The 16,002-nt window shown below is 45.5% G+C and overlaps 1 protein-coding gene across 1 annotated transcript in view; it reads right to left on the minus strand.

Annotated features, from left to right (window-relative positions):
* The window catches only part of COMMD1 (copper metabolism domain containing 1), a 126,502-nt gene extending 111,615 nt beyond the window's left edge, over window positions 1–14,887 (minus strand). The window contains exon 1 of the mRNA XM_032763286.2: window positions 14,620–14,887. Within this exon, the coding sequence (XP_032619177.1) occupies window positions 14,620–14,805 (186 nt within the window). The 5' untranslated portion in view covers window positions 14,806–14,887. The remainder of the gene's footprint in view (window positions 1–14,619) is intronic.
* Window positions 14,888–16,002: the final 1,115 nt, after the last annotated feature.

Below are 16,002 nucleotides of genomic sequence, written 5' to 3' on the forward strand. Positions count from 1 at the left end.
TTAACTAGCTGCCACCACCCAGTAACAGGTAAAGTAACACATTACAGCCATCGGAATGAACTGTGTACTAATATATAAAGTAAGCGGTTAGAGAGATAATGTCTCCTTTACATACAGTACACATTTCTACAATTTACAACTAACTTACTTACTTTACTTGTAACTGCAGAGTAGGTTCATTATGCCATCCCACCGAGGATTTCTACTGTTTGAGTCTACTAATAAAATTGGATTTTAAACAATAAAAATGAAGTCAATATGTTCCATATTAAAATCTCTTGGGGCTAGGTGTCTTGAAACCAGTTTGCTAGCTTCTGTGTTATCCAGTATAACTACAGAATGTTAAGATCATTATCTGAATTACTCAGTTCAAAAAAATAAGACCCTATTTTCTTACATTTATACAATTCCATATCATAACCTGGAGATCCCTCTGGAGAGGGCCAATGAGTTCATAAATATGCTTTTCGGTCAGTTAATGTAATTTTTAAAGTATATCTTTTTCCATTTCAAAATCCCAGTGATGATGTTATTTGCATTCCTGAGAATCCTCTCTTCCACTTTCCTATTTTTTTCTCTTTGAGCCCCCTTCTCTGCAGTAACTTCAAAGCAGTCAGTGCTGCAGCTGGAATCACCCATCTGAAGTAATTGTAGAGCAGCATGTGGCTGACCATCCTCGTCCAGGACCACCCAGCCAGCTGTAAGCATCATGGAATCCCATGCAAAGTAGCTTACAGAACCCCATGTAGGTTCCCCCCTCCCCTCCCCCACGAGACATTTCCCTCCACTTCCACAACTTCTCCTGTCTGCACAAAGCCACCTTTGAGCAACAATGCTCCCTAATCACTAGACTGCATAAGATTTCAAACCAAGTCACATTTATCTTAAGAGGAACTGATTCCCCAGATACAAAAGGGTGGTTCATAGATGGCAGAGGTTGCAGAAGCCTAGAGGGGAGGAGAGTCATCCAGTCAGTTTCCCAAAACACAGGGTGCTCTGAAGCATGAGGGAAGGGCAAATAACTGACAGAAACCATACACCCTAGAAGATTTCCGATGCTGAATTATTACTGTTTTATCATTCACTGTAAAATTTACAGTTTCAATCTACCAGAGGACTAGGCTGCAGAACAAGATTCTAGAACTAGCTATCCAGCCAACATCTTTCCTTTGGAATCCGGCAGCCCGCACCAGCAAAATCACCATCTAGAAACTACATGAATTACTAGGCTCTTTCTTTTCAGTCTGCAGAGGGAGGACAATACATTTGGGGGGCAGCCCCTCTTCAAACAGGAAACCATAATACTTCTATTCCTCACAAACTATTGCCAGTAGAAACCCTGAAGAGTAGTTTTAAGGCTCGGAGCCCACAGAAATGAGTGATTTCCTATGGTAGTCTCTCTGCCCATCCCCTGACATTAGGACTATCTCTTTGCAAGAGAATTAATAGACTCATAACCACAGCTGCCAGTAAAGTGGCAGCACTTTGGGACTCCCCTCTCTGGGTAAACAACAGTAACTTCTAGGGAAGGGATTGAGATCAGTCTCTGGAAGCAGCATGACACCCTTTAGAGAGCCAGCACATCATAATAGAACAAATCACTCTTTACAAGCATCTGAAGTGTGGCACAGTTTTAATCATTAGTGGCTTAGTGTTCTCCCCCGCATGCCCTTAGATCACATTTTGATTAAAAGGTTTCTTATTTAAGAGATGTTGTCAAAGGATAGGGAGAAAAATAATCACTAGAAGTACCGGGCACGTCACAATATAGGAATGGCCTCAAGACAGAAGTTACATAAACTGTGTATGCTGTTGGCACAATATAGCCAAAATACCAATGGAACTACCAGCCTCTTGATGGATGAACAGTGAAATTAAACAAGCAGAATCAAAGTCCTGTACTGAAACAGGCACGCTTTCCAATACTTCTGAAAAGACACAAATAAGGAAAGGGACAAATATATTTAACAGGAGTTAAATATACGAGGATGTTGGACGCATTTAACAACTTAAGTAACAGCCTTTTATTTATCATATATAATATGTATACAAGTCTGATTAATATTTTAGCAGTGAAATACCAGAATGTGTCTTACAATGTTAACATTTACTCAGCATTTGCAGAAATGAATATTAATAATTCAAATACAACCCCAAATATTTAACATCTTAAGGCTGAATGAAATATTTTTATTGTTAAGTGGCCAAAGTATACAAAGTTTGGTCTGAAGCAGAACAGCCAGTGACAAGAATACTCAAAGAGTGTTTATTGTTTCCAACACGTTTATCAAGTAATCATTTGAGGCAAAGCTGGTATTTTACTGCCACCTACAGGAAGAGAATAAAACTGTTTCCAATACAAAATATTCCACAGCGGGTCATATAATTACCGAAAATGTCTATACTTCCATTGTGGTATGCAGTATTTGTGTAGCTATGTCAGTCCCAGGATATTACAGAGACAAGGTGGGTGATGCAATATCTTTTAACGGACCAACTTCTATTGGTGAGAGAGACGAGCTTTTGAGATACACAGAGCTCTTTTTCCCCCGTGACTACAGTGGTGTTAACAGGCCACTTTACCTTGCGCGGTCTCTTAGAATAGTGGTTTTCAAACTGCAGGTCGCGACGGACTGTAAGGCACTGGGTCAGCACCACTGACTAGGCCGTTAAAAGTCCTTCGGGGGTGCTACCCAGCTATGGCAGGCTAGTCCTTTCCTGTTCTGACACCGTGCTGCGCCCTGGAAGTAGCTAGCAGCAGGTCCGGCTCCTAACTGGGGGGCCTATGGGGCTCTGCGCATTGCCCCCGCCCCAAGCACCGGCTCCACACTCCCATTGGCTGGTTCCCAGTCAATGGGAGTTGGGGGTGGTGGTGCCTGTGGGCGAGAGCTGCTTGCATACCTCCGCCTAGGAGCCAGACCTGCTGTTAGACACTTCTGGGGCACCGCGTGGTCCGTGGTGCCAGGACAGGCAGGAAGCCTGCCTTAGCACCCCCGCTGCACCGCTAATCGGGATCCATCCAAAGTAAACTCACGCCCCAATCCCCTGCCCCAGCCCTGAGCCCCTCCTGCACTCTAAACTCCTCATCCATGGCCCCACCCCATAGCCTGCACCCCCAGCTCAGAGCCCTGACCCCCTCCTGCACCCTAAGTCCCTCATGCTCAGCTCCACTGGATTGCAGGCATCAACAATTCTCTTCAACTGGGTTCCCAGAAAAAAAGTTTGAAAACCACTGCCTTAGAATATGTACTAACTACTTATGCTAAACTACCAGTTCACCCTGCTATTTAGCTGTGACTCTGAGGTTATGTCTACTACAGCTGTCATAATTTTATGTTGCTCAAGGGTGTGAATAAACCACAACCCTAAGAGATATAAGTTATGCCAGCGTAAGTGCTAGTGTGTACAGGGCTATGTCGGTGGGAAAGCTTCTGCCACTCATGGGGGTGGGTATTTTATGCCGCCGGGAGAACTCTCTCTCGCCAGCACAGGGTGTCTTCACCACAAACGCTGCAGGAATAACGCATATAAGCACATGCATTTTATATATATATATATATATATATATATATATATACACACACACACACACACACACACACACACACAGAGCAATGATGATTGTGAAGTTTGGTTGAGGTGGTGAAGTCAGAAGGTGGAAGAGGGTGGGATATTTCCCAGGGAATGCCTTGCTGCTAAATGATGAACTATCACTCGGCTGAGCCCTCAAGGGTTAATACATTGTTTTTTAATGTAGCCTCACACTCTACAAGGCAGCACAAATGGAGGGAGGAGAAACTATAGACACATGCAGTGGCTGCAAACATTCCCTGTTGAAACTGAAGGTGATGATGAAACCACGCTATCCCACTGGAGCGCACCACTCCCTCCACTATCCAAAGTGCTATGTGGTCCGTGTTTGTGTGAGACAGAGACACACATTGTGTGCGTGTGTGTGAGAGAGAGACGTGCATTGCCCCTCTAAGTACACTGTCTTTTTAGGTAGATCAGCAACTTGAGACACCAGCTGCTGCCAGCAAGCTCCCTCCATCCTGAGCTTTGTTGTGTTTCCCCCACCCCTCTGCTCTGTGGACATGGGGTACAGGAGTGGGGGGAGGTGGACACCCTAACATCAGCACCCCTCTACCCCCACCCCCGCATAGCAAGCAGGAGGCTCTTGGGAGCAGCTCCAAGGCAGTGGGCAAGGGAAGCACATGGCAGTGTGGAGAGGGACCTGAACTGCCCAGCAATTGATAGCCTGCTGGGCAGCTGCTGCACAGGGAACTTGGGGGAGCTGATAGGGGGGCTGCCAGCCCACCCTGGTTCCAAGCCTCCACCTGCCAGCTCCAATGGTCTGCTCTTCCTGCAAGCAGTGGAAAAAGCAGGCAACTGCCAAACAACATTATAAGGGAGCATTGTGCAACTTTAAGAGCATGTTCTCTAATGGATCAGCGACGTAATAATGAAACAATGGTAACTGGGATGACATTACGTGAGGATTTACTATATAACACTTCTCACAAGATTGGTGAGCAGCGCAGGATCCATGCTTTCAGGCAGAGGTGGGGGGCACAGTTTACATGGGCTGTTGAAAAATATCAGGAAATGTAGTCGGAAGCCCATGGAATGATGGGACAGAAAAAACTGCATCATGGGACGGTGAGCCCACACCCATCATGCACAAGTTGCATGGTGGGATAGCTATGGTGCACTGCTCTCTCTCGCTGCTAGAGCACCGTGGATGGAGAGCTGTGTGAGCCTGCACAATCGATGTAGTTAATTAGTGGTTTACAATCGTTGGCATAACTTGTGTTGACTTAACATTTTAGTGTAGACATAGCCTAAGTGTAGACATACCCTGCGGGCTTGTCTTCGTGTACAGAGATACAGCTGTGCAGCTGCACCAGTGAAGACGGGATAGCACTGTCTACACACAGGGTTAGGTATAACTACATCACTCAGGTACTGTGGATTTTTCACACCCCTGAGCGACAGTTACATTGATATAGGTCTGTACAGTAGACCTGGCCCAAGTACCTTTCCCAGATCTAAGGAAGTGCTCTGTGTAACTCAAAAGCTCGTCTCTCTCACCAACAGAAGTTGGTCCAATAAAAGATATTACCTTACCTGTCTTGTTTCGCTACACTTTTATTGAATTATATTTTTGTACTAGGGACCCAACTTCAACATGTTTTCTCTTTAGGACAGGGGTGGCCAACCTGTGGCTCAGCCACATGCGGTTCTTCAGAAGTTAGTATATGGCTCCTTGTATAGGCACCAACTTCGGGGCTGGAGCTACAGGCGCCAACTTTCCAATGTGCCAAGGGGTGCTCACTGCTCAACCCCTGACTCTGCCACAGGCCCTGCCCATACTCCACCCCTTCCCACTCCCTCCCCTGAGCCTGCCATGCCCTCGCTCCTCCCCCTCCCCCCCAGTGCCTCCTGCACACCACAAAACGGCTGATCGGGAGGGAGGGGGAGGCGCCGGGGGCCGGAATGAGCGGATGAGGGGCCGCTAACTTATTACTGTGGTTCTTTGGCAATGTACATTGGTAAATTCTTGCTCCTTCTCAGGCTACCCCTTTAGGAGATAAAAGTGCTTGGAAGTTACAATGGCCACATTAGAGCTCCCACAAACTGTTTGGTCATCATTTTATTTGCCCACGTTCCTAAACTTTTCTGTAACCTTACAGTGGAGAAGGCTATGGTGAACTCAGATGAAAGACGCTAAAAGGAAATGGAGAAAAATCTAAAAACAGATCTGTTTTGCCCATGAAGTCCAATAACACTGGCCTCCTTGCCACCAAGGACTACTTTCTGACAAAACCAAACTGGCTGAAAAAATATTTTTATAAACTCACAAGATCCTAACACCCTAGAGGAGGGTTTTGAGGTTCTGGAAACAAAGGTCAGCTCATTTACCTCATTTACAACTAATTGCGCTCTATGGAAAAAACTGAGATCAGGGGGATAAACAAACACAAACAAGTGGAGAAGAAAGCATGTTCCAGAAACATAGCAGTGGCTGATTTTGTGTCTCAGAAGAAACATTAATAGTCATGAGTCAGAGGAATGAAAAATCTTATCGGCTGGCATAGCCTGGCTTTACAAGATATCATCTGAATATGTCAGCTGGATGAAGGTAAAAGTCGCAGCTCAAGAAGACTACAGTCAAAGGAAGGACCTTATTAAACAGTATGCGAAGTGGTGTTACGGCATGCTATGGAGAGGGAATCAAAAGGTAAGCCAGAATAAAGAGCAACAAAACATTGCTCCTCTACCAGCCATCACACATAGAATCTAATGTTTGCACGGGCAGATCTGGCAGTAGAAGGACTTTTCTCAAGATCTCAAGGTAATTTAATAGAAAAATCTCAATTGTGTTATTCAATGAGGATATGACCATAAAAAATTTTTCTCCTGCAAAACTTTGAGTAAACGTCAATAACAACACATGTTTGGAGATGCAGGACCTGAAACACAGCTATTGGCCACACATAAAAACAAGAATTCTAAGAACTGTGGCTAGAAAGGACTCCAAAGTTTGGTTTATGGCTCTTACAAAGTTGTTTTATCAAGGATTATTGTTTAATTCTTTGTAATATTTGTGGAACAAAAGGGACCAAAGTGCTTCCACCTTGCTTTCATTATCCCCTAATGGAGCAGCAAAATTATGCAATACCATATTCAGGACATATTATTACTAAACTATCAGGACATGGATTAATGCCTCCCCTTTCTTTCATACTTACCTCCCACAAATCGTATGTGGACAGGAAAGGAAACCTGTAATAATAAGTGGATTTTTAAGACACCCCTGCCCCTTAGGATTCTTTATACCCAGAGGGACAATATTTCATGCAGAACTTTGGTGAAAGAAAACATTTAAATGCTTATTTCTGCAATAGATCTGATGCAGAGTTTTGGGTTTCATATTTAATTGCTTCCAATATTTTTAAAGTATACCGTGGTTTCCACGTGTGGGGAGCAGAGGGGTACACGCCTGCCTTGTTCTCATTTATGTTGATTGCAAACACATCCAAACAGTATGTCTAGATTTTTTGATTATTCCTTAAAAAATAAAAAACAAAACAAGTACTAACTTAGGCCAGGTTTACACTCTAAATTTACACTGGTATAACTATGTAGCTATGGGTGTGAAAAATCCACACTCCTGAGCAACGCAGTTATACCAGCTTAGCCCCCCAGTGTAAACAGCGCTGTGTCAACAGAAGAGCTTCGCCCATCAACCCAGCTACCCACCCCTCGTGGAGGTGGATTAACTACACCCAACAGGAGAAGCTCTCCCATTGGCATAGTAGCATATTCACTGACGCATTATAGAGGTGCAACTGCACTAGTGCTGCTGCACCGCTGCAGTGTTGCAAGCGTAGACCTGCCCTAAGAGTGACGTGGGTAATCAAACCTCATGCTTCGCAACATCAGGTGACTGGACAGGGTATAGGAGAGAAACTACCCACAAAGCGCACAGCATTGACCACTTGACTAAGTAAAGGCCAGTGCTCTGAAATGAACAAGTACTCTAATCCACTATGGCAATTCCTATGTTCGTTTCCATCACCTGTAATGCAGCAATGGAAGGAAAAAAGCAAAGCGTCAGTGAGAAATGCCCAGCATTACTGAAAACATCACAGCTGTGGGGAAGATTTTCTGGAGTTACTGGAAAATCAAGATATGGCCAACGTACATCTGGGAACAGATCTGACAACTGCTAAGGAGGTGATATGACAGATTTACAGGTGGAGCCAGTCATCCACTCTGCTCTTGAAGCACCTAATATCCAATAAGGAAAAGGAAGCCCTCATTGGCTTTAATCCCACCTGTTCAAACCATTTTCCTCAGATGGTTGCCATGGCCATCATCTTCAGACCTACAAACCTGCTAAGAGAGCTCAAAAAGAGGAAGCATAGACATAACTATTATGTTGCTCTTTTAAAAAGAAATGTTAAGGAAAACTAAGATAATGCTGGCATGGGGTGTTTAACTGCAGCATAGACAAAACCATACTGAACAATTAACCTCTCCAGAAAGTTAAGGAGCAATTTTCACAGGCTCCTGAATTAGTCCCATCCCTAGCATTCCCACGACAGACTGTACATGCTTTCTCAATGGTCTGCCAGACACTCTACCCTGTGAGTCAATACTGAGCCAATGCCCCAACATGATTTTATAGGCACTGCACAGTTGGGTTGCCTTAAAAACAATGAGCATCTGAACTCATGTAGTCATTAAAGAAAACCTGGGACTTGCCATAAGAAAAGCATTGTTAACCCCCGTATCCTGGCCAAATTCCAGCTCTAGCAATTACATTCTGCCAACCTAATCTCCCTTGCTGTTACAATTGGATACGACATTTTTCCTTACATCCAGCCCTGAACTACGATACAGTACTTTGTGTTGTTGAATAGCTGTCACATTTCAATGGTGGTGAACATTATCTACAGAGCTACATACACATACATGCAGTAGATGAAGCACTTATAAACTTAGGAGTCTTTGGGGAATTCTGATGCTACACAGCCAAGTCTCATCTTACACTTGGGTTACGTTCCGCTGTCAGCACGTAGAGCGAAAATCGCATATAGTCAAAATTACATTGAGTGAATGGCAGGCAGAATCGCCCGCAGTACAGGTACAGTTTTAAAATTGTTATTTTTCTCTTTTTTTTTTTTTTTTTGCTGACCGCGCAAAGCTGAATTCGTGCATGTTAAATGCGCGTAAGATGAGACTCGCCTGTATACATTTAAGATACTACATTTCAGGACTCAGCAGAAAGGCAGTTTAAATAATTTACAGAGTCAATGTTATAAACATGATACAGGTCTTTGTGATCCCTCGGCTCTCCCCCAGTAACACCCAGAGGCCCCCGTCCAACTCAGCCAGACACCCGGTGTATGGGGCCAAGCCATTTTGGGAGTAGGAAGCTAGGAAAATGTTCAGAAAGGGAATGATGGATATTTGTGAATACCTTAATTGCAAATCCCCTTTTCTGAAGGTTACTAAACCTCACAGACAAATCCTGCCTGGCCTAGGAGAGCTCAGGGGATCTGGTAATTTTTTGAAGTTACACAGAAGTTAAAAATGGATCTTAGTTGTAAGTTAGGATCAGTCTGAACTATGGAGTAGCCACCACTAACCCATTACATCCAGATGAGCAAGCAGCCTTGGGCCTGATCTGGTCTGGCTCCCATCCCCTCTCCAAGGGTTGCAGCTGTCTGGAGGTGCTGCCTTCCACACCTTCCTCATTCACACCTTATTCAAATTCAACAGGGCAATTGATTACAAAGCGGCGGGGGCGGGGGGAGATCTTATTCTACTTCTAGCAAAAGACAGTTTTCTTTACCTTAATTCTACTACCTCAGGGCCCGCTATAACTTATTACCAAGGTCAGTACAAAGATATAAAAGTAAAAAGCTAATGCAGAGATTTATCTACAACTGCACTGATTGACTACTGAGTGCGTAGATATAGTGACCCTGGGTATTTGAATGAGGCTTTATACTTGGGCGTGGGGCGGTCGGGACTAGAGCGCGACACAGCGCTGGCAGCCGGGTCAGTGGCAAGAGGCAAGCAGTGGCCAGCAGCGGATTGTGGTTTATATTCGGGTGTGGTGTTGGTCTGGTGCGGTTTCTGGCAGGTGAGAGATGAGGTGGTGAGAAGGTGAAAGGAGGTGAGTGATGGATGGGGGACTGACTAGCAAGCCACAGGGGTGGGCTAGGGTGAAGAGGAGTATGATGGTGGGACCCAGCGGGGATGGAGTGGTGGGTCCTATTTTACTGCTGTGATCTGATCACCCTATGCACACCGTTTCTTCCCTACTCTACACTACAGGTTTCCACACACTGTCAGTGCCTTCCTAGTGTACCATACATACAACTGTTTGCTTTAATTGAAAAATTCTTAATAAAGTATCACACACCCCCAACCTTCCTTTTGTCCCACAGCTGTTTCAGCGGGGTGGTGCCGGGGAAGAAGGGTTTGTTTCCACGAGGCAGGCAGCACTGAGGGGGTGGAGTGTTGTGTTTTGGCAGCGCTGGGGGGGTGGGGGTGTGTTTCATCCCTCAGCTGTTTTCTTTGGAGTAATATGGCCCTCACCGCTTTACAAGTTGTGCAGGCCTGGTCTAGACCATGCTGGGTCGATGGCAGAAACTCTCCCATTGACCTACCTTACGCTTCTCATTCCGGTGGAGTACCAGAGTCGACAGGAGAGCGATCTGTGGTCGACTTAGCGGGTCTTCATTACCCTGAAGGCCTGGCTATGCTACCTCTTAAGTCGATGTAACTTACGTCGCCCAGAGGTGAGAAAAAGACATCCCCTTGAGCGACATAAGTTACATCGACTTAAGTACTGTCCACAACAGTGCTATGCACGTCTTCACCAGACGCGGTGCAGCTGGACCGACGTAGCCCGGTAACATAGACATGCCCTGATACACAGTACACTGGACACACACAGAACCAGAGACACAGAATCAAAGTAAAACAAATCAAGAATTGAACAAGAACCATCAGTCAAAATATAGGCAATTAAAAAATCCTGATTGCAGCAGCATGTGATGTCAGAAACAAAAATACAGAATGGGAAGAGTTAATGTGGTAACAATAAACCATATTTACAATTTGCGAGGGAAGGAAGAGAGGGGAACATATAATCACTTCATCCCAAAAATTACTCACTGCCACAAAAACAGAAAAAATAGAATATTTCCTTAGTAAAATTATGTAGCACAGTGTTTTTATCTGCAAAGAACTTTACAAAATTATACCCTAGTGCTGCAAACACTATCAGGCATCATGAGTAGTGGGAAATAAATAAGGTTTGTGCATGTGAGAAAAGACCTAAAAGGACAGGTCCTTAATCCTCAAAGGTCATGTAAGGGAGGTAATATCCTCATTTTATATAAAGGGAAACTAAGTTAGAAAGGTAAACTGGCCACAGGCCACCGAGGGCATCAGTAGCTGGAATCCGAATGCAAGACTTTTTGGTTCTCAGTTCCGTACCCAGACCATGACTCTCAGTTTAAAGTGTTATTTAAATGTGAACACTGTTTGGCAAAAGTGTACGTAATTCCTTAGTTTACTGACAAAAACAAAGTTAGCTATGATTTGCATTACAGGCCCAATATAGTCATGAAAGAACAGGCAGACTTTGCAGCTGGTGATATCAGCCTTTAGGATATGGGATTTGAAGCAACAGCTCATATTTAAGATATTCAGTTAAGCGTACCCATATACACAAACCAAGTTATTGTTTTCACTAGTAAATTGACGATATTTCAGTTCCGAAGTAACTGATAGCAAAACATGGAACAAGAAGATGATGCCTTTTATAGCATCTTTTTGGACAATGTCTACTTTCAACCTTACAATTTCAATCAGAAACAAAACAAAATTTCTATAAAGACATTTACATTTATTCTTCCCTGCTAGTTTTTGCTCCATAAGAAGTCACATATAGCAGTCCCAAATACTCCACAAGAGCCACAACGACTGTTCAGAAAGACAATAATTTGAACAAGCAGCAATGTTGAAGAATGGTTTAGACAATCTGAATAATACAAGCAGCATCTAATAAAAAAAGTGATACCTTTGATGGTACAAATAGAGGGTACAAAGCAAAGGTGTTTTGGGGGAAAAGTACAATAGAAACATTCATTGAACAACACTGTTTACAGTATGCAAGCCAACTAATGTTTTTAAATGCATTTGGATACAAGTATCCCCAAAAGCCATTAATACTACTAATAAAAATCCCTAAAAATATAATTTGAGAAATCTAACACTTTCCCCAATAGGTGGCAGCAACAATTTAGCCATCTGTGCCAAATGAAGATAGACCCAATGGGCTGATTACTGTATACCTCTTAATTACAGTCTTAAGCAAAGCATCACTGTCTGCTGCAGTCTGCTAATAACTGTAACTTCTTAGTAGGATCTAGACCTAGTAGGACGTAGAAATAAAAAAATACATTCCTAAGAAACATTTCTACTTCCAATGCCAGATGAAGGTTTTCCTCCTCTACTAGGGATACCCGAAGAAAATCTGTTTGAAGGGTAAATAAAATCTCTTATTTCCTACTCAGTTTACGTAGGGAATGAGTTATTCACAGCAGGCATGCTTATTACAATAATTATTCAAACAAATCAAGTAGTACATACTAGTTTTGTATCATTTGTTAAAAATGAAACAAAAGAAAACTGCACTTTGTCCTATGCATTTCATATATTAATCATTTTAAAAGTCTATTATTTTGTATGTGTTATTATCTGCATCACAGTAGTGCCTAAAGTCCCCCAATGAGATCAGTGTCCCATTGCACAAGGCACTTTACAAACACACAGTAGAAGCCAGTCTCTGCCCTGAAAAGAGCTTACACTCTAAATAAAAAAAGACGGATATAGAGTGAGAGGAGAAACAGAAGGACAAACAGGTGCTGTTTGATTTTAGGCAAGTAACTTCAATTTAGATGAGCTGGAAATAGAACTCCAGTTTCCAAAGGCACATTCCAGTTTCCTATCTGCTGAACTACGCTGACTGATGTAACTCATTTCTCTACAGCGAGATGTACAGTGACTTCAGATAGTAATCTGACATTTTAATAGAGGTTGATCAGTTCCATTTTCCCTACCTGTAGCACAGAGACATTGTGTCAATAGGTTACCAGGGTACAAATGCCCTCTGCCCATTTTTCCTGTTCCTATGACGTGCCAAAGTATAAAGACACTCAGCTGCAGCCAACTCCAACCTGTTCCAATTAAATGTTGCAATAACACCACAGAACAGAGAGTACTCTAACAACTCTTCTGCTTTGCAATATGTGTGTTCACCGTTATTTGTTTCACTGAGTGACTGGCTAGATAGACTGATTTAGGCAATACGGTCACTCATATAATGGATAGTTAAATTCAGTGTAAGAAATATTGTCTTGGGGAGAAACAGATTTTTCAGAAATTGGAAATGCAATAGAGCCTTTAACTTCTAAATCACACGTTCACATCCTGGTGAAACACCTGACCCAACAATTGCATCTGTGCTGATATGTCCATGCAGTAAGAGGGTCTGATTGCAGAACATGGCCTTAGATTGGTAACAACTAACATTCACTCCACGTGATACCTGTTTTCATGTCTATATAAAATGGTTTGGTGGCCTCAGTGCACTGTCCAATGGACAGCTGTTCACATCACAAAACCACCACCAATTGGTTATTCTGCTGGCACTCTCAACTGAGACATCAAAGAACAAATTAGTTTAGAAACTGAGCTACCCTATCACCCCTTGAAATGGTCCCTCCCATCAGGGCTGAGAAACATTAGTGGGACACCACGGGGGAAGCTCTTGCTACTACTGTGTGTTATGTCTAAGGCCCTACCAAATTCACAGCCATTAAAAAACGCATAATGGACCATGAAATCTGATCTCCCCTGTGAAATCTGGCTATTGTAGGGTAGGGGGTCTCCCATCATGCACCGGGCTCCAGCTGCTAGTCCCAGATGGGCTGGAGCTTCCTGCGGCCAGGGGAGGTTCCTGGAGATGGGTCTGAGCTGGCCCCTGGAGTGGCCCATGCAGGGGAAGAGGAGATCCTGTCCTTCCCCAGCCAAGCTGGAACTAAGAGCTGGACCCCAGTGCATGGTCTGGGGCGCCCCCAACCCTGCCCCTCCCCAGCTCCAGGCCCAGCACTCAGAGATTAAAGATGTCTTGGGATGGCTTTGAGGGGAGCGGGGTTGATGAGGGCACCTCCCTGACCACCGGGCCCTAGGCAGTCACCCACCCATAAAACCGGCCCTGCTCACCCCCATGATACTCTGTGACCCTCACTTCTGAGTTGCCGCAGGCGGAGACACTGACTACAGAGCTGCGCTCCTGGCCAGCAGCTGCTGCTCTCTGGTCACCCAACTCTGAAGACAGCGCCCCTGCCAGCAGCCGCACAGAAGTAAGGGTGGCAATCGCACTGCTCACCACAGCCCCCTGTTGTGTCATCATCAACCCTCTCCCCCCCCCCCCCCGAGTTACAACACCAGGAGATTTCAGATGTAAACATCTGAAACTATGAAACTATTTAAAAAATCCTATTACCATGAAATTGACCCAAATGGACCATGAATTTGGTAGGGCCCTAGTTACGTCTAGTTGGTGGCTAGTCAAACCAGCCTCAACCAGTAGAACATTTAAAAGAAAACGTAGCCTTCTTCCCTCTTCCAGACACTAATAACCGCCCGCCATGCCAGCCATGCCCCATGGTTTTACCCACTAACTTGTCCCAAATCTCGGGTGCAACTGGAACATGGCAGAAAAACAGACCTACCGGAGCAGGGGATTTATTTTGGTTTTTTTAAGCAAACGGGCAGGCACCAACCCCGCTGCTCCTCTGAGGTTTCAGGGACCATCCCAATTGCCAGCCCCAGACTCCGCTTGGTCACACGGATGCTCACGGGGCACGTCCAAGAGAAGACTGAGGAGCTGGGTCTGTTTAAACCACGAGGCCTCCGTGTCATGCCCGTCAGCGGTGACATCAAGTGTCCGTCCCGACACCCTCTCCCCGGTCCCCCAGCCCAGCCCCAGCCCTAGCCCGGCTGCCCGGCCGCGGGCGCTGCTACCTTGAGGACGCCGCTCATCTTGGCGAGCAGGGCCCGGAACTCGTGCGGCGCCGCCTCGGGGTAGAGCTGGCCCCGCAGCAGCTCCTCGGTGATGCCCGCGTGGCCGTAGTACGTGGCCTGCGCGATGCCGCTCAGCAGCCCGCTCAGCGGCTTGGAGCCCTCGGGCTGGGGCTGCTCCGCCGCCATGCCGGACCGCGGAGCCAGCGAGCGCCGGCCGGGCCGCCGGGACTACAAGTGACGGGGGCCGGGCGGGGACAAACTCAGCGATGGACGGAACCCGCCGCGTTCTCCACAGCGACCCCTGCCGGCGCCTCTGCGCGCAGCTCTGGCCCGAGCGAGCCCTTCTCTCCGGCGAGCGCCGCCCTCTGGCAGCCGCCCCGCCCGAACGGCTCTTCTCCCTGGAGCCCGCCTGGCTCCTCCCCGGCCCGCCTCAAGGGGCCAGGCCTGAGCCTGAGGCAGCCCTGGAGCCCCCCCGCCCGTGACACCCAGCCCGCTCCTCCCGCAGACAGCAGCCCCCCCCCGAGAAGGAAACGCCCCGCCCATCACCTCTCCCAGCGCCAGGGTCAGCGAAGGGGGCTTGTAAGACTGGACAAAGGCTGCTTAAGCTCTGCCCCTTCACCCTTCAGTGCTAGGTCTGCAGGGACAAGTGGAAATTTCCTGCTCCCCGGAATTTTTTTTGTTAGTGTGTAATGTAACTGAAGGGCTGATGCTTTTAGGCCGCTCTACCTCTAGAGGATCTCTCACTGTAGGTAACCATTCACCAGGGCTGCCTGAACCAAAAGATGAATGTATAGATATTATCAATACATTTAAATGGAGTAACCCAAGAACAACAGCAAGGGACAACACAGATTCAGGAGTCAGTACCCTAACATTAAATGTTAACAATATGCAAACTTAATTTTCTCTCTAAAGATCGCAACAAACAATCGTCTTCAACTGCAAACACACCACTTCAAGATGCCTCAAGTGTACTGTTCACGACAGCTGTTATCTTTCTTCCCAGACCTAATTTTAACAGTCTCACTTGGAGTAAAATGTCCCCCTTCCCTGGATCTCATGGATTCATAGGTAATACTACTGTCCTGGTTTCTGTTGTCCACTACCTCCTAGCAGCAGGTCCAAAAAACAGCCTTTAGTGCTTTATACTTGAGCTGAATGCAAAACACAACTTCCATTACTTGAATCTTAATTCTAGCTGCTCAAACCTGGCAGTTTCCACTCAATGACCTTTGTAGAACCTGCAATCCCATTCTCTTCCTAGTTTGGAAGATGCTAAAAATTGCATCCTGCTGTTACTTCATCATCGTCTTGCTGCCATTCATTAGAAGATTCTAAAGACAGACGTCTTTAATTGTATCCCAGACGTCATCAGAGATTTCC

The sequence above is a fragment of the Chelonoidis abingdonii genome, chromosome 3 (assembly GCF_003597395.2).
Source record: "Chelonoidis abingdonii isolate Lonesome George chromosome 3, CheloAbing_2.0, whole genome shotgun sequence".
Taxonomy (NCBI): domain Eukaryota; kingdom Metazoa; phylum Chordata; order Testudines; family Testudinidae; genus Chelonoidis; species Chelonoidis abingdonii.